Consider the following 25,673-nt stretch of genomic DNA (forward strand, 5'->3'; position numbering starts at 1 on the left):
CAAAGAGGTCACCCAGTGAATTTAGGTGGTCACCCAATTAAATTAACAGACAGCAGGTGTAAAACAAACCAAAGGAAGCATTTCTTCACACAACACCCAGCCAACCTGTGGAACTCCTTGCCAAAGGATGCTGTGAAGACTGAGATTATAATATTGTCCAAAAATAACTAGATAAATTAATGGATAAGTCCATCAATGGCTATTAGCCAGGATGGGCAGGGAGGGTGCCCCAACATCTGTTTGCCAGAAGCTAGGAATGTGTGACAGAAGATGGGTCACTTTTTGACTGCTTGATCTCTCTGGGGCACCTGGAATTGGCCACTTTCACAAGACAGGAGACTGGGCAGACAGACCTTTAGCTTCAGCCAGAATGGCCATTCTTATGTTCTTAAGAGCAGGAATATATAATCTCCTGAATGCCTTTGGAGCCAGAGCACTACTCATCCAGACCTATTTCCAGGAAAATACAGTGTCTGTCAGAAGTAACTGGCTCAGAGCCTCTTCTGTTTTGAGATAAGTGCTGGAAGGCCTTGACATCTATGCAGGGAGCAATATTTGCATTGGAGCCTACGTTCACAACGCATTGTATCCCCAAGAAAGAAACCAACTCTCTACAGCCAGAGGGATAGTGTGATTAATATTACAAGCAAAAAAAAACCTCATTATAAAATAAGGAGCAGAACCACTGGTTCATGAAGAAAATAGCCATGCACATGTTTTGCTATGTATTTATAAAGTCATCTCCTCCTCTACAGTCTTTTTGGAGCATTAAAAAACAGGGTTAGAAGAATTGGATGTTTATTGGTAAATGTCAGTAAATGTCAATTTCCCTATACACACACAATCATGAAAAAATATGCACACATATTAAATTGAAAATGTTAAGACGGGCCTAGCCAAAGGCTGCTTGGGAACTTGTTATAATTATTGTTGGTTCATAACCTACTATAGAATCCTTCAATTGTAAACATTTAGATTAAATTTTGTACAAATAAAGACTCATCAAAATTATGACAAAATAAATATCAAATTCTGCCAATAAACTAAACTTCTAAACTCACCAGAGTTGTCCAGGAGATAGCAAGAAGGCATCCACATTGCAGTGGGGGTGCGCATGTGTGTTTAGAAAGCCTTAACAACCGCATTAACCCAGATTTCCTTGTTCCAAAACAGTGAGAGAAGCCGAGTTCATTGACCTTTCCACTGGATAAAGCTGCATTTTTGAAACAGGACGATATTCAGGGAGCGAAGCAAGGTAATACGCTACCATTCTGAGAAACCAGTCAAATCAGTAATTAAGCCCTATTCATGCATCTACAGGCTTGGAGCAACATCTGGTGGATTAGAATAGTTCCCAAAAATCAGCTCTACCTCACATTAAATGGGATTCTGGATGTGAGTCTACATGGTAAGGCTTAACTCGGAATAAACTACACAAATTGAGCTATGTCAATGGCGTAGCTTATTTCAAAATAGCTTATTTCGAAATAACACAGCACTTCCTTCAAAATAGAGCACTTTTCCTCCAACTTTCCTTATTTCTTGTAGAATGAAGGTTACAGGAGAGTAGGAAGTCCTCCAGCTTGACAATATTTTGACACACTTTCCAAGTAACTGCCTGCTGTGTAGACGTGGACTCAGCTATTTTGGAATAGCGCTAGTTATTTTGAAACAGTGTTGTAGTGTAGATGTATCCTGGGGCTAGGTCTACACTGCAGGCTTCTTGCTCAAGAACTGCCACGCGCTTTTGTGCAAGAGATGTGCTTTTGCACAAGAGCATCCATGGCAGTGTGGATGCTCTCTTGTACAAGAAGGCTCTGATGGCCATTTTAGCCATAGGGGTTTCTTATGCAAGAAACCTGCTGCCTGTCCACACTACTATCTTGTGCAAGAGCTCTTATTCCTTGTGGGGAGAGGAATAACTCTTGCGCAAGAAGCCCTCTGTTCCAAACCCTTACTGTAAATTTACTTGCACAAGCACACGCGTGCAGTGTAGATGCTCTGCAAGTTTTTGCACAAGAAGGGCTGTTCTTGCGCAAGAAGCCTGGTGTAGACGTAGCCTAGATGTCGTGTGGTTTGAACCACACAACACTGGAAGAGCTCTTTTCAGGTTTTACTCCACTCCTACTCTCCATTACCAGCCCCTGAATGCAGCCTACTGGAGTCCTAGGATTTGAAAGTAGCCTATCACTTCTCAGAACTAAAATGATCAAACCCTGTTTGCAGAAACTCTCACTCCAGCATTGGTCCTCTCAGCTCTATCTTACTGCAGCCCCCAAAGGCTTCCTGTAGGAGACTCGGAACTCTGCCGGCTTGGATTTACACAGATTGTGACTAATAGCAATATCTGTAGTGCGGGGCTTCCAGCTAGCAGCTCGTGCTGATGTCATTTGGGGTTCCTTAGTGACTGTATTCTCCGCAGTGTAGCGAAATCAGTTTTAATGAGTTGTTCCACAGCCTAGTTTTTATTGCACAGGGGAAAAAGTGTTACTAAGCAGTGGCACCCTGCCCATTTTCATGACACTTACGATTTCATTGGGCATCGGTTCCTTTCCACTCCCTGCTGGTTGAACCTCCCTCTGGAGCACACTCAACTTTCTGGTCAAGGACAGGTTTGCTTATAGGACTGGGAAATGACAGCAGCAATCGGAGACATGTCTTTTTCGTGACAGGACACAACAATGCCGTTAAAGCTCTCGTGAAGCAGGACTTTAAAATGGCAGGAAAGCAAGTACCGGCAGTGACTCTACCCTTGGAGTTACACGACAGGGTGCAAATAAGAACACCAAGAAAACCTTCCCAACGCTGCCAATCCAAGGAAGTAGTGGAACATCTGCCAGCAGAGCACAGAATTGCCAACTCTTATGATTTTTGAGGGTATTTCCAAAAACTCAAAAGTACTGAAATCAGGAGATCCCAAGGGCTTCTCTCTCCTGGCACCATACAACACAAACACTGTAGCTTGAGAGAGGCCGCTGGCTTGCTGGGTGAATTTGGGCAAGGCACATTCCTCTCTGTGCTCCATTTTGAGGATGATACCTCGTCTGTAAAGCACTTTGAGATCTGCAAGCAGAGAAAATTTCAGACCCATGAAGTGAATATAACGAAAGCCTCATCAACCAGAAGGCAGATCAAAAGAACATGGTTTCTTTTTATAAAGATGTCATGATTTTTAGGCCTCACTCAGGATTATGTTGACATTGCAGTCATTGAAAGTTGGAGTGGACTAGACACTTGAACTCTAGAGGGGGCCACCTTGCATCCCCCCTGGGAGGGAAATGAGGCTTCTCAGATTTTCTAACTTCTGAGCATCAGAATTTGAGACTGAACTTTAGACAGTGGGCATGCAGTTCATATGCCTTACTTCATATGCCCTGGCTTTACTTGCGTGTCACTTTGGTAACATCGGTAGGAAGAAAACTAGGTGGACGTAAACCAGCGGACTCCAGCAACCCTGCGCATGGGCAACAGTACATAAAGTGTCTTTTGCGCCATACATAGAACCAATAGGCCACATGCAGCCTGCAGTTTCCCTGACACTATGCTAGCGTCTGAGTCCTTTGTTGCTTCCTATAGGCTGGTGGATCTTCACAAAGAGGAACAAAATACCAGAATTAGAAGATGAGCTTCCCTGGGAGCAGCAAGGGAGAGATCATATCAGGGCTGGGATCCTATCTGTGATCAGTGTTTATACCTCGTGACCTCAGGGAAAACCAAAATCAAAAATAAAAGGTTTCACCGACAATAAGCCACAACGTTTATTTATCGATAGAAATAGTACAAATGTTAAATTTAGCTGCATTTTACTCTTCTCTGAAAAACCAAACGGTTCCTCCCTTCTGTCGGCTACATCGTCAATTCCTAGAGAGAGAGAAAGAGAGAGAAAGGTTGGATACTATCGCTGGGGGCGGATCTGAAATTTCCCAGAGATTTCACCAAGTTCCAGCCTCCTCTGGCATGCTGATGCAGAAGCAAAAGAGCAGCATGAGCATCAGACTGTTTATCGGCTAAGCAGGGCCAAGCAGCCTTGGGGAAGGCTGTTATGGCTGCTCCGAGGCCAGAGAGCTGTGCGATACACACAGAGGTGGGCGACAGGGGAGGAGGCAGGGGGCCATCTATTCTGCAGATAGTTGTGAGCCATTGGGCCTGTTATTTTGCCCTGTTCCCAATGAGGGACAATACAGATAGCGAAACTGACAGAATGATGCAGCGTGGACAAGTCGAGAAGAGAGGAGGGGGTAAATCGGGATATGCCCTCAGGGTAACTGATCATTAAGCGTCCCCACACATCAGCAGTGAAATGAGCATGCCCAGTTCTTCCCCTCCAGGGAGGATTCACTCCTCACTGTAACTTCTACTTCCCAAGTTTTGGGCTCGCTCAGCTGCCTGGGAACTCCGTTCCGGGGGGCCACTCACCATAATGGCATTTACAATATCGTTACTGTTGTTCTTCAGGGCACGGACAGCCTTTGCCCGGGACACGTTCGCCTGAGACATGACCAGCTCGATGTCCTTCACCTCAACGCCGGTCTCGTCAACCTAAGCGAGAAGAGAGCAGGGTTGTCTCCCAGCCGACGGCACACATCGCTCTGTGCCACGCAGGTAGGGATGGCCCCGTCCCTCTGGGGCCAGCCGCAATCCAGCCCACGCCGCAGCGGGAGTCAGGATCGGATTTCCCTGCTTGCAGACTGAGGAGATGGCTGCTTCCCGCGAGCACAGGGAAGTCTGAGCCAGTCTGCCGTGGTTCCCTGTTCTCCGACAGTGGCCAGCTCCAGCTGCTTCAGAAAAAAGGTGCAGACAGCCTGGCAGGAGGGGATTCTGGGATGACCAGTGCTCAGGGCAAGTTTCTTCTTTCTACCTTAGGGCAGGGAGGTGGAGGAAGGGCCAGGGAATCCCCAGGTGCCACGTCTCAGCGTCTCCAGCACAGTCCAGGGGCAAATGGGCTCAGATGCCGTGAATGGGAATGGTCCTACAGACAGGACCCTGGGGACTATAACAGTGTTGGTGAGACATGCCTGCTCCACAGCGGAGGACAATAAATGTCCAGGGCCTGCCCTCTGCCAGGCTGACCAGAAGATCAGTGTGTTTGATGCTTTGGGCGAGGTGGCATCTGTCCTGCTAGAAATGGGCCGAGACCCTCACCACAACTCGCTTCACAACGGGGTGCTGGACGCCTGCCAGAGGTGGGCAAGAGGCCTAACAGCTAGCACATTCCATTAACCACAGGGGTGCATGAAGGCAAGAGTCCCTTCGTCCTGACCATGGCCTTCCGTCTCAGCCCCGCCAATGATGCGACCGGGCCCTGGAGGCAACGTACCTCCTCTTCTTCGCTCTCCTCCTGTACGGTGGGAGTCTGCGTGTTTTCCTGAATGTTTGAGACAGCTTCTCCTTGCACTTTGAATTTCTCGGCGGCCGCCAGCTGCGCCTGCTGGGACAGATCTTCGATCTGGGGATGGGAGAAACAGAGCACAGTGAGACACGGGTGAACCGGCTGCCATTTCAAAGGGACCCCCAAAGAAAGCCGGACTGGGAGACTCAGACACCCAAGGCCTTTAGGGTCAGCAAGGCTCTCCTGCTACTCGCTGCGTAGAAGAGATAAGAGAAACCAGCCTGCAGAAAGGATTCAAAGCCCACCCACCCCTCAGCGGGGAAGCGGCGATCTAGGAACAGTTCTGTCTGAAGTGCGATGCCACAGAACTGCAAAAGAGGTGGGAAGAGCTGGGTCAGCTCACCTTGGCCTCGCCGAAGACGATGTAAGTGTCTGATGCTGGGCTTTTGTACACGTCTGGCTTCGTGATGACGAAGAGGATGTTCTTGGATTTCCGGATGGTGACTCGGGTTACACCTGTGACCTGGCGAAGACCCAGTTTGGACATTGCCTTAAAAGCAAAGGAGAAAAAACTCATTGAGACGAGGGCTCATCGGCTCAGGACATCCCGCAAAGAAACCTCCGACGTTCCTGCTGCGAGAACCCTCACAGCCAGAGGCAGAGCGGAGAGAACTCAGTGCCAGCTATGCCACCATCTTGCTGTATGAGCTGGGGACCCCACCGTGGAGGAGTCTGCCCAGGCTTCTCTGATTTGACAGTAGTTCTGGCTAAGAAGCAAGGCCCTGTTAAGTCTGATGCTAGCAAGCATGTAGGCGGGTCTCAGCCTGAAGCAAGTACAGTGAAACCTTTGTTATCCTGCACTCTGTTAACCAGAAAACTTTGTTAACCGGCATTGCCCCCAGCCACAGTACTGTCACATCTTCATGCGCACAGGCCTGACTTGGTTTACCATGATTGGCTTAACAATTTTTTATTTAAGAAGTACTAATCACCTTTAACTCAAAATAGAAATGTGAGACCAACTGCCTCACACTACAAAACTACCAATATTAAAAACATGAGTTTTACCATTATTGTCCATTGGTTTTTCCTCGGTTGATGGGACCCTCAGAACCAGAATTTTTAGAGAACCGGAACGTTTAGATAACCGGAATGCCCTAATCCTCGAGCGTGCTGGATAACACAGTTTTTACTGTGTGTGGAAATATAACCTTTTGCCCTTAGTCACAGGGTAAAGGCTTGACCGTAAACTGCTTAAAGTGCTGAAATGGCTACGTTTGTGCTCTTAGTCATTGGGCGAGGTCTACTAATAAGTTGCTTAAACTGCTGAAATCATTAAAAGTGTATACCATTAAAAACAAGCATGATCAAAATTTCCAAAATGATTATGACGTGGGCTATTGAAATAGGGGGCGACAATGTATTTTACAAAAGTGCTAACTGTAAAAGGGGTAAAACAACTTAGGATAATGGCATAAAGACTGAACAAATAACGTTAAGTAAAGTGAGTAGCGTATCTAAGGGTGTTGGAATAAAGAAGCATGTACGGCTGGATCAAGGTGTGGTAACCGAGTCTCGCTTGTATAAAGGATGCTTCTGCACACAGGTGCTTTGGGAGGGAGGAACAGAGAGGACCTGCAAACTCTGTTCACGTAACCAGAAGTTCTTGGCCTGTTCATCCACAGGATGTCTAGGACGTCTCAGCATGCGGGAAGGAATGAGACTGTGACCTCTTGTCTGGGGATTGTTGGGGATCAAGGGTGAACTGTAAGTGCATTAGGCTTGAATATTTTAGTATAGCTAGTTTTGGGTATCTTAGGTTAACCCTTTTAAAAATCTATAGTATATAAGATTACATTGCATAGTAATAAGTTAGCCTATAACGAATCATAGCTGAAGCCTGAACTGTGATCTGTGCTGTGATATGTGTCTTGCATTGCTTATGGCAATTGTATTGACCCTTTTATTTGCAAAGTTCTTTGGTTATTGTAATTGCTCGAATTTTTAATAAAATAGGAAAGTAGTTATGTTTAAATCTCTCTCACTGGTTTGTCCTGAAACAAAAGACAGGACTACGCAGCACTTTAAAGACTAACAAGATGGTTAATTAGGTGATGAGCTTTGTCCTGCGCTTCTGAATCTAAAAATATATCGTAAGAACCATCACACGACAAATTGGCGTCATGAAAAGGATTCAGAGAAACAGGCAGACTTGAGAGATTTGTGAGCTATGCCACTGTTAGAGCGTGGGAAGGGGGAAAAAGATGGGGGAATGATTCCGGGATGGCCACCCAGCAATCACTGGACCGTCCTTGCAAAGTATGTAGCCCTAACTCAACTCAACTGCCGATTTCTCCTGTGAAATGAGCGTCCCTCCCTCGGCTGGATTCTGGGATGGCCTGTGCACAGGGCATGGTTCTTTCTACCATTAGGCCAGGGAATCCCTTGGGGTCGTAGGATTAGAAAGGCAGAGGGTCACACAAGTGCCCACTCAGCTCCGTGCCAGCCTTGCCAGTACAGGGCATCAGGAGGCCTTGAATCAGACAAGCAGCATCGTGCTGGGCACGACAGGGCTCAATTGAAGGAGCCCAATCTCTCGCCAGCTGTGCTGGCTGACTCCCCAGGGGGAGGCACCCACCGGCCATCTTCTCCTACCTTCCGTGCTTTCTTTTCACTCCGACTCTGTTTTGCTTTGCTAACTGGTTCTTCATCGATTTCAGCTGCTGCTGCGAGCTGCAGGGAAAGAGAACAAGGGGGGCCTTAGGAAAGCCAAGGATACAGGCCTCAGGAACCAAGAGCAGGGGCAGCTGTCAGATAGTGCCTCTGTCCCGCTGGAGGGGAGGAGGAGGTCAGGACGGAGATTATGCCACAAGCAGGGTTTGAGAGGCATGGCCAGCTCGCGGTGTGGGGGGAGGGAGGCACAGAACCGCTCAGCCTCCTGACTTTCCAATAGCAGCGTTCACCGCAGTGAGAGTGAGCAGGGATGGGATCTCCAGGGACTGTGTCTAGGTGGAGGAGAGAACAGGGATTCCCAAGGGCCCTCCCCTTGTCTGTGAGTAACAGTGAGAGATGCATCTTCACATCCGCAAGAGGCTGCTTGGGCCCAGGGATGGCGGCCCTACACGGTGCGAAGACAGCAGGTTCTCTTACGTCCAGAAGCCGGGGATCCCGCGACTCACCCCCACCACATGCACCGCGTGACGTAGGCGGCAGGGACCCGGCCCCTTACCTGCGCTTGCTGTGTGGCGGTCTGCGTAGAATCTTGTTCTTCGAGTTCTGGCACCGATTCGTCACTGTCGGATTCTGTGCCGGACCCTAGGGAAACAAACATACATCACGTATCCCAGCGTGAACACCTGGGGGAGTAGCAGGCACGTCTGGTGGAAACAGGAGGGGACAGAGAAGCTGACTTGTTCCGGCAAAGCCTTTGCCACGGGGCTGTTTAGGGTCTGGTTATGCCGAAGGGTAGAAGCTGTTCCATTACCCCAGCTCACACCAAAATGAACATGTATGCAAGGCCTGGTACAGGAGGGATCCTGCCCACCTCCCCCATCCCTCCTGCATAACAAAGAAATGGCCACACATTCAAGGACAACACAGATCAGTAGTAACGGAGGCTTTGGAAGTCCAGTGCCTTGAAAGGGTGGAGGAATAGCCTTTTGTGCAGCAGCAGACAGAGGCCTCGTAGTCAGACTGGGTCAGTCCCGGCTCCTGGTATCCACGAGGCCTATACAGCTGCCATGGGACATTAGATAACACCCATTTTAGTAATCGTGTAACCACAAAACATTGTGTTGACTACACAGTTCCTAAAATACTCCCTGGGGGCGGGGCCGACTGCCAGTGTGTTCCTAGCTCCATGCCGGGGGAGCCCCTGCCATCCCGCACTGCTGCCTCTACCAGAGCTGGTCCAGGAGGGGATCCAGTTTAAAAACTGGCTTCCCATACAGACCAGTTCCTGCCTGCCATCCTGTGCTGCTGCCTATCTGTGGGGGGGAAAGGGGCAGCTCCCTGTGGACAGCCTCCTCCTGTGCTGCTGCCTGTGATACAGAGATAACAGCACGGGGGATAGGGGTAGGTGGCTCCCGCCTCCCCAGCCGCTGCTCTGATAGAGGCAGCAAAGGGCGTGCATGCGTGCAGTCGTTTGGATTAACGGATGAGCGTTTAACCAGCTATATGCCAACACCCCTACAGCTGCCACGGGATTTTGGATAGGGAATCAGAATCCCAGACTACCAGAACTGGAAGGGACCTCAAGAGATCACGAAGCCCAAGGGAGAAGCGTCTGCACCTGATTAGAGGGCCGACCTGGGGCTCTGCGCACATCCTCCCATCTCCTCTACAGTCAGTGGAAGTCACAAGTACTCCATTTTTTCAGGATCTGGCTCCAAGTCTGAACCTCTCTTCATCAGCAGTGAAGTATGTGTTAGGCTAGGGATGTGACCGGCTGCTGGGCCAGCCCGCTGGAGGAACGGTTCCCCGCCTGGGATCCTGCTTAGCTGGTGAACTGGTTAACCACTAGGGTGACCTAACGTTTAACCGGTTTACTGCTCATTCAGGATTTCACATCCCTACCTCAGGCAGGAGCAGATGATACACATTTATCAAAGCGGGTTCGCCAACACTGGGCGAGCGAGTCAGTAAAGCACAACTGGTGTTACCGGGGCCCTAGGGAAAGGGTGGGGACATAACCCCCCCCCCCCCCGTTTGTTTGGGTGACAGCAAAGCAGGGGCCTGCAGCTCAGACCCAGGGAGGGGAACAGGAAAGGATTCATGTTGTGCTCCCAGGGTTGCTTTGCATCTTCACACAAAGCCAGCCCCAGCCCAGCTCTAGTAAAGGGGATGGGATGGCATCAATTAAACCGTTCAACCCAGAGCCTTTGCAGGAAGAGGAAATGCAAATCTGTGCCCTGCCCAGAAGCTGCTGGGGCTTGGGTAAGACTCCGGTTGGCACTCCATGCAAGTCTCCACAGCCGCGGGTGTCGTGAGCTTGCCAGCCGAGCATGGACCGTGCCCGACAGCGCAGGAGTGAAGAAGCAGAATCTATCGGTGCCACACTTGATCCCTCGAGCAGACTGGGGAGTGCGAGTTTCAACCCTCCTCTTGTCTACTAGCGCCTGGCTCAGAAACTAAGAGCAGCTAGGGCACAAACCCAGCCACACCAGAGGTTTCCATATGCCACAGTCTTGCTGGGAGCAGACACAAGGCTTGGTAACCAGACTGACTCCCTCAGCTGGGCCCTCCGGCCCCTCCCTACATGCTGCATGCGGCTTGTTTCGGGTGTGCACAGGACAGGCTGCGGCCACCACTAATGACACACAGCAAACAGGCCACGGAGACACATTTCACGACAAAACTTGCTCCCAGGGAAGTAACAGGGTAACCCCAGCACCTGCCCAAGGCCACTCACAGGCAGACTGACAGTGGCTACGTCTACAGTGGCAGCTTCTTGCGCAAGAACTGTTTTGCGGAAGAGTTCTTGTGCAAAAAGTCTTCCACAAGAGCGCGTCTACACTGGCATGTGCTTTTGCACAAGAGCATCCACGGCAGTGTGGACGCTCTCTTGTGCAAGAAAGCTCTGATGGCCATTTTAACCATAGGGGCTTCTTGTGCAAGAAATTCATGTTGCCTGTCTACACTGCCCTCTTGTAGAAGAGCTCTTGTGCAAGAGGGCTTATTCCTCATGGGGAGAGGAATAACTTGTCCGGAAGAAGTCCTGTCTTACAACGCTAGACTGTACATTTACTTGCGCAAAAATGTGTGTACAGTGTAGACAGCAGGCAAGTATTGGCACAAGAAGCTGCCCGTGTAGACATAGCCGCTAAGTCGCTGGTGATCTCTGAGCTAATCCCCACAAGATTGCTGGGAAGCAGGGAGTTAGGAGGGGAACGGACTGAACACACAGCTGACATGGGAGAAACACCCAAGCAGGAGGCGCCGACTGGGTTTTCAAGCCCCGCGTGGTTCTGGTGACGTGGGTCCAGATGCCACCGAGGCCAACGTCCCCTCTGCGAGGCAGCCCCGTGCTCGGCGTGCGTTCGAGGCCCTTCCGTCAGAGAACCGATTGTAAAAGCTGGTGCCCCACACGGGAGCAGGTGGTGAGCCGGATTCTGTTGCCACGTCCAAGGGGCGTCACCCCGGCCAACGCATGGGGCTCAGCGCGGGAGGATTTCGGCCTCCCTACACAGCCTGGCACGTGACTTTCCGATGCTACTTTGCTAGGCTAACAAATCACGCCAGAGTGAGCGGTGGGCTTCGATGCCCGACAGTCTCCCGGGGTTAGTACTCGGTGAGCAGCCGCTGACACGCCATGCACACAGCAAACCGAGGCGGCAAATACCCTTGTTGTTCTTCGGCGCAGGTTGCTTGGCTGGAGGAAGAACAGCTGGGGCCTCAGCAGGGGCCGCTGAGGGTCTGGGAGAGGAGAGATCCTCAAGGATGGGCTGCAAAGGCAGTTCCCTGGCAGGCCCCTCGGGAGGGATGAGAGGCGGCAGCTCATCATCGTCGAGGGTAGCAGCACAGACAGGGGCAGGGGGGCTGGCTGGCGGGTCAGGCTCGGGACCAGATGAGGAGGGCGGGGATGGCTTAGGGAGCCTGGGGCAGGCGGTTAGCTCTTCAGCAAGGGCAGCGGGCAGAGGTGCAGGGGCATCAGGCTGGGTTTGGCAACTGGCTGGAGCAAGGGGAGGGGCAGGGAGGTCAGTGGAAGCAAGAGGTGAGGAAATGAGTTTCTGGGGAGCAAGGAGGAGCTCAGGGGAGAGGGTGGGAGCAGAGTCAGGGGCAGCAACCTCAGCTACTGCCTTGGGGGCAGGCAGAGAGCCTGGGGTCACCAGACCTGGGCAAGCGGGAGAGGCTGGGGCCAGTGGGGCTGAAGCCGGAGCCCTGGGGCAAGTGGGAGGAACCAGGGGAGAGCCAGGAGTCACAGGACAAACTGCAGCCTCAGGAGGGGCGATGGGAGCTGGTGGAGACGCAGGAGTCAGCAGAGCTGGTGTAACACTGGGAGAAACGGGAGCCCCCAAGGGATGGAGAGCAGCTGGAGCAGGAGCCGAAGGGGAAGAGGAAGGGAGAGGGGTTGATTTGGAGGCTGGGGTCAGAGGAGGAGTGGAGGGGGCTGGAGCAGGAGCTGCTGGGGACTTCGTGGGGGAGAGAGGGGCTGGGGCAGGGGTCTCAGGAAGTGTGGAGGGAGTTGGGGCAGGAGCAGCAGTAGAAGCTGGGGCCACAGGGCAAGGGAGGAGGGTTGGGGGAGAGGCAGGAGGAGTGGAGGAGGCTGGGCTCTTCGGGAGAGAAAGGGGGGTTGGGGGAGAGGCAGGAGGCATAGAGGGGGCTGAAGGAGAGGCTGGGGGAGAGAGGGAAGTTGGGGGAAAGGCAGGAGGCACAGAGGGGGTCAGGGCAGAAGCTATAGGAGAGGCAAGGGTCTTGGAGGGAGGGAGAGAGGCAGGAGGTGTAGAGGGGGCTGAAGGAGAGGCTGGGGTCTTTGGGGGAGAAAGAGGGGTAGGGGGAGAAACTGGGGTCTCAGGAGTGGAGGTGGTTGGGGCAGGAGCTGGGGGAGAGGCTGGGGTCACTGGAGGAGGGAGGGAGGTTGGGGGAGAGGATGGGGTCTTTGGGGGAGGCAGGATGGTTGGGAGAGAAGCAGGAGGTGTGGAGGGGGTCAGAGCAGGAGCTGTAGAAGAGGTGGGGGTCATTGGGGGAGGGAGGGACATTGGGGGAGAGGCAGGGAGTGTAGAGGAGGTCAAGGCAGGAGCTGGGGCAGGGAGGGACATTGGGGGAGAGGCAGGGGGTGTAGAGGGGGTCAAGGCAGGAGCTGGGGCAGGGAGGGACGTTGGGGGAGAGGCAGGGGGCGTAGAGGGGGTCAAGGCAGGAGCTGGGGCAGGGAGGGACATTGGGGGAGAGGCAGGGGGCATAGAGGGGGTCAAGGCAGGAGCTGGGGGAGAGGCTGGGGTTTTTTGGGGGGAGAGAGGGCCTGAGGGAGAGACAGGGATCCCAGGGGGCATGGAGGGGGCTGAGACAGGAGCCACAGGAAAATCTGGAAGAGAGGCTGGGGCCGGAGGGGCAGCAGTAGGGACCACGGGAGAAGCTGAGGCCCCAGGGCATGTGAGAGGGGCCGCAGAGGTAGGGACTGAGATTGCAGGTGGAGCAAGGGGGGCCAGGGGAGAAACAGGAGTTGTCAAAACTGGGCACCAGGGAGAGGCTGGCGTGGCCAGGGGGGAGCTGAGAAGGGCCAGGGACGTGTTTGGGGTAACAGAGTAAGAGGCCAGGGCTGGGCCCACAGGGGATGCTGGGCTAACTGGGGAAGCAGCAGCAGGGGCAGGAGAGCCTGGAGAGGCACAATCGGCTGGGGACTCGAGAGCTGGGGCTGCAGCGGGGGGAGGGGCGAAGGCCACTGGGACGCCAAGAGCTGCCGCTGGGAGCTTCGAGGGAGCGGAAAAGGTGGGGAGCACTAGGGCTGGGACCACAGGTGGGGAGGCAGGGGGAGCTAGTGCTAAGGAAGATGGGAAGGTGAGGGCAGGGGGCTGCTCTGTGGATGCAGCCAGGCCTGTGGGGGCATTTGGAGGGCAGGGCTGGGCAGGGTTAACAGCAGGAGCTAGCGCTGGGAAAGAGAGAGAAACAAAGGGCACCAATGAGAACCAAAAAAGGGAGCAGAGGGCGAAAGGCGAGTTATGCAGCGAGGTCCTGTGTGGGCTGCAGTTCCATTACCTGGGCCAGTGGGCGGCTCATGTCTACGGTACCTGCTGGCTCCACAGGGGCCGATGTATCATGTCCAGGACAGACACAATAAATCGGCAGTCGAGCGCTCGGCTGGGGTACCGGAGTCCACAGGAAAGTGAGAGGCATAGGCAGGGGAGAGTCTGCCATCAGCTCACCGCAGTGAAAACACCTTGGGCAATAGAGCCAAGTACTCACATCGCCGGATCGATGGCCAGGGCAGTGTGGACCAGGCCTCCAAGAGCTCCCCACATACATGCTTCAACCTTCCCCCGCTCCAGAGGGAGACGGATCAATGGATGAGCACAGAGAACCCCCACCCCGAGGGAAAATTCTCCTCCAGTGCCCAGCTCCAGCCCCCCCACTCCTACCCCTCGGGGCACACATGCAATCCCCTAGCCCAGAGTGCTGGCTGCCATCCACAGCCTGCATCTGTCAGGTGCACTTTGGGGAAGAAAGCTGCATCATCTTGTATTCCAGTGCACAGCTTCAGTAAAATGCTCCTGGGCTCCGAGAAAGGCATAAATACAGCAGCCCAATTCCGCGGGGAGTTTGCCTGGCTCTTGAATTCCCCCCTCCCCCTTTTGTGGGGGACGCTCCCCAAAGGAGTCTGGGGTAAGTAACAGTCCCCCCCCCACCATGCTTCACAGAGTCCATCAAAGCTTGGCTCCCGCCGCTAATATGGAGGCGTAGTCTGCAGGTGACAGGCCCCAGCGTGCAGGGCTCCACCTGGAGCCCAACAGGGCAGGATCACGTGCCAGGCTTCGGCTGCACCCCCACATTAAAGAGGAGGCTGGCAGCAAATGGCTGCTTTTAAGGCAGGTTAGGTCAGGCCCTCGGGCTGCTGGCAAACAGTCGATGCAATCTCAGCTGAGCAGAGCATGGGCACGCCACGCTCAGGGCTCGTCAGCACCGTTCGTCTCAGCCTTTGGGATGCCTGAGAACACACCACAGACTGCCGTGCAGTGCCTGAACGCTGCAGTTTCATCACCCCAATGCACCGGGCTCTCACATGCCTCCCATCCTGGGAAGGCAGCCCTCAGATCCTAGGAGCAAACCCTCCCTACTCCTACAGCCCCGTCCACACATGGTACTTGACAAACATGCAACTAAGGGCCTCGCGTACTCCTGGGAGGCAGGTTTTCTTTTACACACAAGGAAACTGAGGCACGCAGCAGGGACGCGACTCACGCCCAGGCCGCATGAGTCAGGGGTGGTGCTGGGAGAAGCCAGGAACCCTTGCTCTCCCAGCTCCTGCCCATTCTTGTTAATGGGACCATCAGCACAGCAAACAGGTTAATGAGCCGCACGGCAGGGACGGGCGTATGTGGAATACCTGACGCTTGAACCGCAGGCTCAGAAACAGCGGCTGCGGGAGCACCGGCAGGGACAGCAGGAGCTAAACAAGCAAGAGCAAAAGGTTACTCCTGACAAGCCCTTCCAGTCAGGAATGGCTGCAAGCAGGAAGGTTCTACTCCGTTTCTAAGACGAACCAGGTCTCGCAAGAACACAGTGCCGCTCACCTCTGACCTGTGGATACCAGAGCTCAAGCCCAGGCTGGGCCACAGTCTGAGCGAGCGAGTGTGGGCAAGGTCCATGACAGAGCTACGGCAGCGTTATCCTGGTGGTGCTGCCTGCCAGGAGCTAGATGAACTGGAAGAGCTGCACAGCAAAGACAGGCAGCGCCTGCCCGCACCGCACACAACCTTTGCTTCTTTGAGCGCTAGATTGGCCCCAAACTGCAGCGAGACTGAGCCCCTAAGACCTCCGGAAGTGGGTGGCAGAACAAGTGAGACTAAACCAGGGATAAGCCTGCTGGTTCCCACCCCAGAGGGTCAAGTCTTCTCCCAGCAGAGCAGTGCTGACTAATGCGGAATGCAAGGCTTGGATACAGCATGGCAGTAACCCTAGGGCTGTGTGGAGCAAGGGGGTTACAGCCTCCACTGACCCGCCTTTTCACAGGGGAAGAGAAAGAGGCTGCAGTGCTGGGACAGACATTTGGGAAGCTGTAAACCCACTCAGCATGATAAACTGAGTGAGTCACCTCCCTGCTCAAGGCGGGAGACTCCCCTTACCTCTTATCTCCTTAACTAAGACATCGGGCCAAACTCTAAGCTCTGAGTCAGGTGAGAGGAGATCCCACATGCTGGCATTTTGAGAGCTGCAACCATGATCCAGTTATGAATGACTGACTCATTTATGAGTCAGCCACCAATTTAGGAAGAAAAGTACAAAAGCCACTTTTGCACAGGTCACCTGACTTAGGGCAGAAGCTTGCTACACACATACTGCCCTGATTCAGCCTTTCCCAAATTGGGTTTAGTGCCAATTTCTCTGCCGCCGAGATCCAGACAGCTAGGCCAAGTCCTGCACTCAGTGGAGGAAGGACTACTTGCTCACATGCCAATGCCTCGGATCAGGGCCCACATGCGGGATGAGCCCCCAAAGACACGCCATCACCCAAGGAACGTGAGCCAGAGTTGGGTTCAAGTGCTAGTGAAATGTAGGGCGATAAAACATGGCAGATCCCAGACTAGTGTCTAAAATTGGAGTCTTGTACCAAGGGGGAAGAAAAGTTCATCACATGATCCCCAGAAAGGTTTCCTAATTCAGAAGCTGGTACTATCTGTGTCTCCAAGGTAACAAAGGGGAGCTCATCTCAGAAAGGTGCTGAGCTGGACATGAACCAGGCAGCAGGGGGCATTCCTCTTTACTCTCCCTGTGACTTTTTTTTTCCGGTCTCCACGAGGCCTCAATCCTTCCACATTCACTGGAGATGCCTCAGACATCATTACTCTGCAGTGTCACTGAGACATGACTGCCATGCAACCTCCAGCTCTAGCGCCCCCCACTGAACTCTGGGGCCATCCCCTGCCCACCCTGCAGGGGAGTAGAATTCCGAGAGGCTGCAAAAAACTTGTTGAAAAAAGTCATGAGGTGACGGCTCACAGTAACTCAGCTGTATTGGGAGAAAATGGAGCCCCATAATGCCGGACGTCAGCACTGCATTATGCTCTTTTCATAAGCTGAGCTACCTCCAGCAGAGACACACTTGGGTGGCAAGAGGTGCGATGAAATCCCCCCAGAGAATAAAACTCTCAGTGTCGTAATCGTATGTTAGCACAGCCCTTTAACCTGCAGCTCCTGTCGGGTCCCACCTGGCCTCGGAAGAGGCTGCTCAATGCAGAGCTGGTATTTCTAATGCTCCACACGAGTCAGATTTTATTTTATAGACAGGGTAACTCTTCATCCCCCCCATTCTACCTTCTGTAGCAACTTGAGACCTACCTGAAGGCTCCAGAGCAGCCTCAGCCTGGGAACCCTCGCCTGCCACCTCAGGACTCTTGGTGGCAACTGCTTTGGTCTGCTCAGCTGCCACCCCTGGGAGAGCTCGACTTGCTTCCCCAGGGACTGGAGGAGGAGTTACTGCAATAGCATCAGCTGTTGAATACACACCGCCTACTACCAAGATCCACCAACCTTTACACAGTCCATGGCATGGTAAGACACCCAAGAGATGAGAAGAATCAACAGTGGGGAAAAAGTGTGAGTTATCCTTGGAGTCTTAGAGAAAAACCCTGCCCTGAGATGCTGCAGCACTGTATTCACCCAGAGGCACAAATGCAGTCTGCAAAGTTACCCTGCCATAGGGATCACATCTACCCTCCACGAGGCATTCCGACAGCATGAACAATACTGCTAGTGAAATTGAGCAACTGACGTGACTCAAGATCAATGAGCACAATTTAACCATCATGCTGAGAGCCGGACTTTTGAAACCCCATTGGGCAATCACAGGGTTATTTTCCTTCATAAACTCTTTCCCTTCTGCAGCATTTTGATCAAATGGTCCATATTTTTCTTGTCGTCCCCAAGTCAAACTCACACTGCCCTTGGGCAGAATTCATCCCATTTTCTTGTCATGCACTGAGTGGCTCCCCCATGCCTCAGGCCCAGTCCCACAGCCATGCAGCATGCCCTGACCCTCTAGCAGAAACACCGCAATCAAAGCCATCCTATTTGCTAACTGGATCTCCGCACCCAGAAAACCTTCACGGGAGACAACTGAGAAGCACAACACACAGTGGGTTTGAAAATCTAAATGACTAAAGTCACAGATGCTGCAAAACACGAGCAGGGTTCTGTTGGTTATTTTTAAAAGCTGCACAAACTTTCAGTTCAACTCCTCTCCCCCTCTAGAGGGCAGCCAGGCGTTCTTTCAGCACATTCATCAGCCGGGTTTCACCAAGCTTGGTGAATGCCAAACTCTGAAGCAACTTTCTGGCTGGAGTCATGAAGCATCATGTGGCTCCCTGTATCCACTTTTAGCCACCCCATTGGAAGAAAATCTGTAACCTTGAAACCTAGTCAGTTGCAAGGAGTTAAAAGAAATCTCAGGTCCTACACCTGCCCTAGAATGCCATGACTCTTTGTACATTTACTGCTACATTTGCCCATGGCTTTAAAATGTTCTTTTCTCCCCCACTGTTTTGTAATACAGGCAGAATGAAACGGACTATACGCAGACTTCCCTCACAGGCACAGAGAAAACAAGCTGAAAAAAATTAGATTTCTCTAATCATCTTCACTTATACGGACCTCTGGTGTTACCTGTATCAACAGTATGTGACACACAAGCTGATGATGTTCCTTGATGCAGGGAATCAGCATTTTACAGAACATGCTACGACCAAGTAGGCTTTTGCAACTCCTCTGTAGGCCATGTAACGCAGAGCTGGATAAACTGGGACGTCTTTGTCCAACTCTGAATGTTACCATATATTTAATAACCTATATCACTGCTGGCATGATGCACTTTTTGAGCTCGCTGAGTGAGAAACACCCAATCATGTGGAGAGGCTGTGGGACAAACAGTTCTGCCTCGCGCAACAGCAGGTGGCCAAACAACGTGTGGTGAAGAGAAAGAGAAAACGCACTGAAAGCAATGAAACCAACATCCAGCATTTCACCTGGTTAGAGCAGTGGAGAGCCAAACACTTGGGTTTCACTTAGTAACCACAGGAAGTCAGAATGCCAGTTAAATGAAAGCAGGCTGGTGTTTTACAATTAGTACTTCTGCACATCACACACTGCCAATGCCTTGGTTGTACCACTGGGCAGCAGTACTGACTGATCCCCTTACTGCCCTTCAAGCATGCTACCACCATTTCCATTCAAAGAGCCCCCTTAACTCATCCATGTGAGCAAGTGAAACCCAGTCAAATTGCCAACACTCAGTCTTACTTCTTCAAGGCTTTTCACTAGACTTCCAAAAGCCACCAATGGTAAAATATTCATGTTTCCCCACCCCACAAACTAGCTCCACCTGTTCTTGAAGTTTAGGCTGGATGAGTTTCAGGATCCTTTCCGAAGGTGTCTAATAAAGCAAATCAACACTAACCTGTCTCAGCCTGTGGCTGTGGCAGCTCCTGCTCTGTGGCTGGGACGGTTTCTGTCGCTTCACCAGGCATTTCTGAGAGCAAGAAAGAAAAACAGAAGCCATCATTAGAGAAGGTCCCTGGGCTGAGGATCTAAGAGGAAAAACATCCCAAGACATGCATAGTCAATGTCTCTCCCACAATCAGAAAAGCCAGAGACGCACTCTTGGGTGGCTACAAGGAAGGAATTCCATACAACTTGTAAAGCAAGCAAGAGAGAAGCTGTAAATATTTCACTGTGAAATTGTAACTAAGCGGTCTTCCCCATTACCAAACCCTTGTATCAGAGCATTTCCTATGTCCAGCAAGTAAGCAAACTCTCTACACACTTCTTCAGAAGCAACAGGTCTGCAATGCTGATCATAGTGGCCAAGAACTTACCAAGATTCAAAATGAAACTGGCTATTCATATCGATATTAAGAAATTCCAGAATTACCAACCATTAATACCAACATAATTAAGGAAAATTATATGATCTTGTGTTTCAAGATTTAAGCCAATCTAACAGAGATCTGGGTAACACCTGTTGCAGGGACCAAATAATCCCTCCTCTGCTTGCTGTGGAGTTCTTATATCTTCTCCTAAAGTTTCTAGTAACAGCTGCAGTCAAAGACAGAATACAGGGCTACATAAAGACCTTAGTTCCTAGACACACTGGCAACCTGTATGTTCCTATGCAACTCAGGAGCCTGGATAAATTTTGGGCCTATATACATAGCACTTTTGACCTGGCTAACAGCTCTTTACAGACTTCAGTCAGCTCTCACTACTCATCAGGAGTTTAAAAAGGGGTGTCCTTCTCTACTTCAGAGGAAAACTTCAGGTATAGAAAGGTGATGAGATTTGTCAAAGACCACATGGTAAGCTGGTGGCAATCAAGGATGGAATTCTTCCTGTCTGATGAACGAAGTACGGGGAAACGATAGGGCCCAAAAGCTTAGGCTAGGGGCACTGGAACAATTTTATATAGTGAGAAGCACCCTCTGAACTTTAGTGCCAGTACCTCTGGTTGTGGGGTCTCGTCACATGATCCCACACGTTCAGTCCAGCACTCGGGATCTGGTTTATCTAGCTGGGCAGGATGAAGGGCTGGGCCACACCCAGGATGTGAAGTTGTGGGGGCTCCAGACAGCCTTAGGCCTTCAAACTTGAGGCTCAGACCCCGCCTGCCCCAAAAGCGCTTAGGAGCTGGGTCTACACCTCACAGCCCTAACGCTATTCTAACAGAGCACCCCCACCCCACCCCCACAAGAAGAGGGGAGGAGTGGGGGGAGACATGGACACCCCCCCATTCCTAAAGGGACATGACTTCCCCCTTCTCCTCTCCCCACCTGGTAAATACCACCCCTCTCCTTCCTCCATTCCTCCCAACCAGGGCCAACTTCTACCCCCACACCCTTGGGGAGAGGGAGCCACTATGCCCCATGGGGGGGCCTCCTCTGGCCCTCAGATCCACCTAGGGTAAGACACCCCCCAAGGGGGCTTCCATTGGCGCCCGGACCTACTTGGGGGGGACACCCCTATGCACCAGGTACCGGGGGCTTCCGGCGCCCCCCCTCCCCGGCGCAGGGAGCAGTCAGCGCCCCCCCCCCCCCCCCCCCCCCCCCCCCCCCCCCCCCCCCCCCCCCCCCCCCCCCCCCCCCCCCCCCCCCCCCCCCCCCGGCGCAGGGAGGCCTCGCAGCAGGCGGTAGCTGGACCCCGAAGCGGGCCCCAGGCCCGGCCCCAGGCTCCGTCCCCCCACGGGCCGGGCCCTCCCCGAGTGGCCCCCACCCCAGCTCCCCCGGCCGGGCCCGCCACGGGGCGGATGGCGGCGGATGGCGGCGCCGGGACTCACTGTGCAGGGAGCCGGGTTCAAAATGGCGGCGGAAAGAGAGACACTGAGCCGGGGGGGCGGCTTCCGGGAGAGCGAGGACTTCCGGGGCAGGGGTCATCGGCCTCCTCCCAGCTCTTCCCACGCTGCTCCCCGGACGGGGAGCTGTTCCGTGCTCCTCCCCCCGGCACAGGGAGCGCCAGCCAGGGGCTGTTCCGTGCTCCTCCCTCCCCTTTCCCAGAGGGTTTCCCCCAGCCAGGGGCTGTTCCCTGCCCCTCCCACTAGGAATAGCCCCCCCCCCACTTTGCCCCAGGGTTTACTCCATGCTTTGAAGGACCCCCATATTGCCCCCACCCAGGGGCTTGTCTATGCCCCCCAGGACCTGCACCCCCAGATAGGGGGTCCCTAGGGTGCCTGCTGTGATCCCCTTACCTCCTAGAGCCGGTCTCAGCCCCTCCTGGCTGTAGGTGGGAGGGGGTCCAGGAGCGGGTTGGGGCTTAGTCTGCTCCCCCCTGGTTATCTCCCTCCCACTGCCCATCAGGGTCACAGTCTCAGCTGGGCTGGGGGGGCCCGGGCTGGGTGACAACTCTGTCCCCGTTTGTAATGAAGGAAGACTGCATCTCCCACCCCTTCCCAGCAGAGCACCCCCGCTCCCCCCACTGTCAGGCACAGTCCCCGTCCGTGGGCACCTGCTGGCCCCACGGCAGCTGAATGGTTGCAACCCCCCCAGGAGATGCTCCAGCTCTGACATGAGAGCAGAGGGCTCGGAACCCATTTACATCCACATCTTCAGCTAAACCAATGCAAACCACCCTCAACCCGGATCTTCCTGACACCTTTCTGTCTTGCCCATCTCTCCGTGCCGGCTAAAAAGGGGGAGCCTTCAACTTCAGAAGTATGTCTGAACCATTTATTTCTGCAGGCAGGCCCGTGGACAGCAATTCCCCCCTACATACACACACAAGCCGTGCCCACCCCCCACCTAACGTTTGGGCGGTGCTACGTCTGTACCGGCTGGTGCCTAGTGAGCTGCCAGCAAAGCCACAGCCTCTGCGTGCCCGTCCAGTAGGGTTGGCAAGTGTCTAAGAACCAAAAGACCTTTGCCCCAGCCAATCCCACCCCTTCTCTGAGGCCTCCCTCTTCCTCTCACTCCATGCCCCTTCCTCCCTCCACCACCAGTCTGGGGCAGGGAGTTGAGGTGCTGGTGCAGGTTCTGGACTGGGGCAAGAGTCAGTGTGTGGGGGGTGGGGGGGTCGGTGCTTACCTTGGGCAGCTCCTGAAAACGACCAGCACACTCCTTTGGCAGCAGCTCCAGGAAGCAGGGGGAAGGGGTCTTCAGAGTCCATGTGTTGCTGCCGGTGGGCACCACACCCACAGGCCACAGCTCCTGGCCAATGAGCGCCATGTAGCTGGCACTTGGGGTGGAGGCAGTGCAAGGCGACACCCCTCATCCAGGGGCTGCAGGGACAGAGCGGCTGCTTCCAGTAGTGCGGGGCAAGGGCAGGCAGGAAGCCTGCTTTACCCCTGCTGTACTGTGGGTGGCAGCCTGGGACCCCAGGCCCTTTAAAGGCCCCCTGGCAATTGCCCCCTTTTCCATCCCGTCGGGCAGGCTTGTCTACACGTACAAAAAACCACCCCTAGCTCTCATCATTGGCCTCTCTTTGAGATCAACTACTGTTGTCCCCATTTAAAAGAGGGGGAAACTGAGGCACAGGAAAGTGACGTAACTTGCCCCACAGAACAGAACCCTCTTCTCCAGATTCCCAGTCTGGTGCTCTGTCCAGTAGGAAACACAGCCTCCCTAAGATTCCTGGAAGAGGGATGCATGACCATCAAATCATTCTCTCTTCCAATTTGTGCCCAGGGCCCGCTAGGTGCTGTACATAGCTACAAGCAGAACGTTCTCTATAGAAAGCTCTAATCTTGCACCTGGAGCCGAAACATGAGATCCCTGCGGCATCATATTGATTTCTCAACTTGGGAGGTTCTTACACATCACGGGTGCATTAAGCGCTAACTTCAGCCCCGTTTCAACAGGACAGCTCCCAAAAGTGAGGTTAAGCCAGCCTGCAGGACACAGGCCCAACTGACGAGCATCCCGTGGGCAGCAGCACCATTTCCACTTGCCGCCAGCTCGTTTTCTCTGTGTGGGGCTTTCCCGCAGCGCAAGGGAGAGGAACAGCACTGAAGGCTGAATCTGTTGATCATGGGTGCGTGCCTACAGACGAAATCCCAGATACCGCAGGGGAGAGCAAGCACCAATGGCCAGATTCACAGGAGATACAACAAGGCTCAGGTTTTTAACAGGGAGGGCGACGGGCTCTTGGAACAAACTCCAAAGGGAAACTCTTGGGGGGTCTTCAAATCAAGAATGGGCTGCTTTCTGGAAGTCAGGTGTTACTCAAACACCTGTTAGGGGATTCGGTGCATCAGTCACTGGCTGAAATTCTCCAGCCCAGTGGTTCTCAAAGCATGATCTGCAGGCTCAGGGATCATCTCCCCTGCAGCAAGCAGCCTGCGCTGGTGCTTCAGCCTCGCAGCCCCCCTCCGTGGGGTTGCAGCACCAGCTTCCCGCTGTGAGGGGAGGAGCCTCGTGGGCCTGATCTAGCTTGCAGGAGAAGGAAGTGGCTCTGCACAGTCACTCCTCCTACCTCCCCCCCCAAGTGGGGTAATGGCAGCACAGGAAATCGCTTGCCTGGAAGTTTTCCTCGCTGCTCCCATTGCCCGGAATCACAGCCAACGGGAGCAGCAGGAAGTGGTGCCCAAGTGTGGGGGGAGGCATGGAGACAGCCATGCCCTGACCCCATAGCCCCATCATTCACCCTCTCCCATTGAGACCCCCCTCACTCCTGCACCCTCCCTCCCATACCCCGACCCTCAGCCCGGCCAGACCTCCACCCTGCTCCTGCACCCTACCTCCCAGCCAGACCCCTCGCCCCCTCCTGCTCCCATTTTGTTATCATGGGTGGTTGGCTGGTGGTCTGAACATAAGAACGGCCACACTGGGTCAGACCAAAAGTCCTTCTAGCCCAGTATCCTGTCTGCCGACAGTGGCCAGCACCAGGTGCTCCAGAGAGGGTGGACCGAAGACAATGATCAAGCGATTTGTCTCCTGCCCTCTTTCTCCAGCCTCTGACAAACAAAGGCCAAGGACACCATTTTATCCCCTGGCTAATAGCCTTTTATGGACCTAACCTCCATGAAATTATCTAGCTTCTCTTTAAACTCTATTACAGTCCTAGCCTTCACAGCCTCCTCTGGCAAGGAGTTCCACAGGTTGACTACACGCTGTGTGAAGAAGAACTTTCTGCATGGAGCGGGGTGGGCCGTGGGCCAGAAAGTTTGAGACCCCCTGCTTTAAATGACTGGCTGCCTAAGAAACTTTTCACCCTAAGCCCTGCACCTAAAGCATCTGTCCACAAGCCTGCAAGGCCAAAGGACTCTGATAGCCCTGGAGTTGGAAGGGGACACTCAGAGGCTTAAACTTTATCCCACTTCTGAGTTACCGTAAATTAGCGCATATAACCCGTGCACGAGTATTACCCGCACCTGCGTATAACCCACGGTTTTCCCTGATTGAGTAAAAAACATCTTGTATACCCCGCGCACATGTATAGCCCACGGGTAATGTTAATGCAAAGCACCTGTAATCAAGTGTTAATGAGCCACAGCTGATAACACCAAGCGCTAAGTAGGGTACCACCCTTATCGCTGGAATATACCGGTAACCCCTTTGAACCACACCGCTTTTCCATTCATTTATTCCTTCAGTGGTTTTAACTTGTATTTTAAACTTTTTAAAGCCCCGTTGAGAAGGGGACAGGGAAGCGGGCGCATGAACTAGCCACGCTTATGTGGCCTCACACCGCCAAACGTGAGCCTGCGGGAGGGAAGCCGCACTCACCCCCAGGTGAGTAAAAATAAGTGTGTATACCCCACGGACAAGTATACCCGCGGGGTTTGTAAAAACATATATAACCTGCGGGTTATATGCGCTAATTTACGGTATGTTTGTTCCTTACTGATGAGCACTCACCTTATGCATTAAAACACCAAGGCTATGTCTACACTTGCGGCTTCTTGCGCAAGAATCTCTAGAGCATCCACGCCACCCGCTTGCTCTTGCGCGAGGAAATTTACAGTACGGCGTGGTGAGAGAGGGCTCCTTGTGCAAGAGGGCAGTGTGGACGCTTGGCAGGGTTTCTTGCGCAAGCCCTATGGCTAAAATGGCGATCAGAGCTTTCTTGTGCAAGAGAGCGTCCACACTGCCATGGGAGCTCTTGTGCAAAAGCACAGCTCGCACATGGCAGTGTGGACGTTTTCTTGCACAAGAACCCTTGCGCACGATGTTCTTGCACAAGAAGCCGCCAGTGTAGACATAGCCCAAGAGCGCAA

General features: G+C 53.2%; 1 protein-coding gene across 9 annotated transcripts; it reads right to left on the reverse strand.

The window, feature by feature from the left end:
• Positions 1-3,733: 3,733 nt before the first annotated feature.
• NACA (nascent polypeptide associated complex subunit alpha) lies at positions 3,734-21,458 on the reverse strand. 9 transcript variants are annotated; one of them, XM_075901852.2, is made up of 11 exons: positions 21,303-21,458; positions 19,431-19,502; positions 17,318-17,455; positions 15,366-15,428; positions 11,670-13,913; positions 8,559-8,644; positions 7,985-8,062; positions 5,733-5,879; positions 5,318-5,446; positions 4,417-4,539; positions 3,734-3,861 (listed from the first exon to the last, which is right to left on the reverse strand). In XM_075901852.2, the coding sequence occupies exons 1-11, from the start codon at positions 21,397-21,399 to the stop codon at positions 3,847-3,849; spliced, it is 3,192 nt and encodes a 1,063-aa protein (XP_075757967.2). In that variant the 5' UTR covers positions 21,400-21,458; the 3' UTR covers positions 3,734-3,846. The 9 variants fall into 9 exon arrangements, with proteins under 9 accessions (XP_075757967.2, XP_089630704.1, XP_075757968.2 ...); XM_089774578.1 differs by lacking the exon at positions 21,303-21,458 and adding an exon at positions 20,472-20,684; XM_075901853.2 differs by lacking the exon at positions 17,318-17,455 and having other exon boundaries at positions 21,303-21,457.
• Between the last annotated feature and the right edge of the window lie 4,215 nt (positions 21,459-25,673).

The sequence above is a fragment of the Pelodiscus sinensis genome, chromosome 31, assembly GCF_052426305.1.
Source record: "Pelodiscus sinensis isolate ZL-2025 chromosome 31, ASM5242630v1, whole genome shotgun sequence".
Lineage (NCBI taxonomy): Eukaryota > Metazoa > Chordata > Testudines > Trionychidae > Pelodiscus > Pelodiscus sinensis.

Coding starts and splice junctions, on each gene's coding strand:
- NACA (XM_075901852.2), bottom strand. CDS start 21,399: ATGACCCCTGCCCCGGAAGTCCTCGCTCTCCCGGAAGCCGCCCCCCCG. Junction 15,429..17,317: donor GGCTGCTCTGGAGCCTTCAG/GTAGGTCTCAAG, acceptor TTGCTTGTTTAG/CTCCTGCTGTCCCTGCCGGT. Junction 13,914..15,365: donor GCCTGCGGTTCAAGCGTCAG/GTATTCCACATA, acceptor TCTCTTTCCCAG/CGCTAGCTCCTGCTGTTAAC.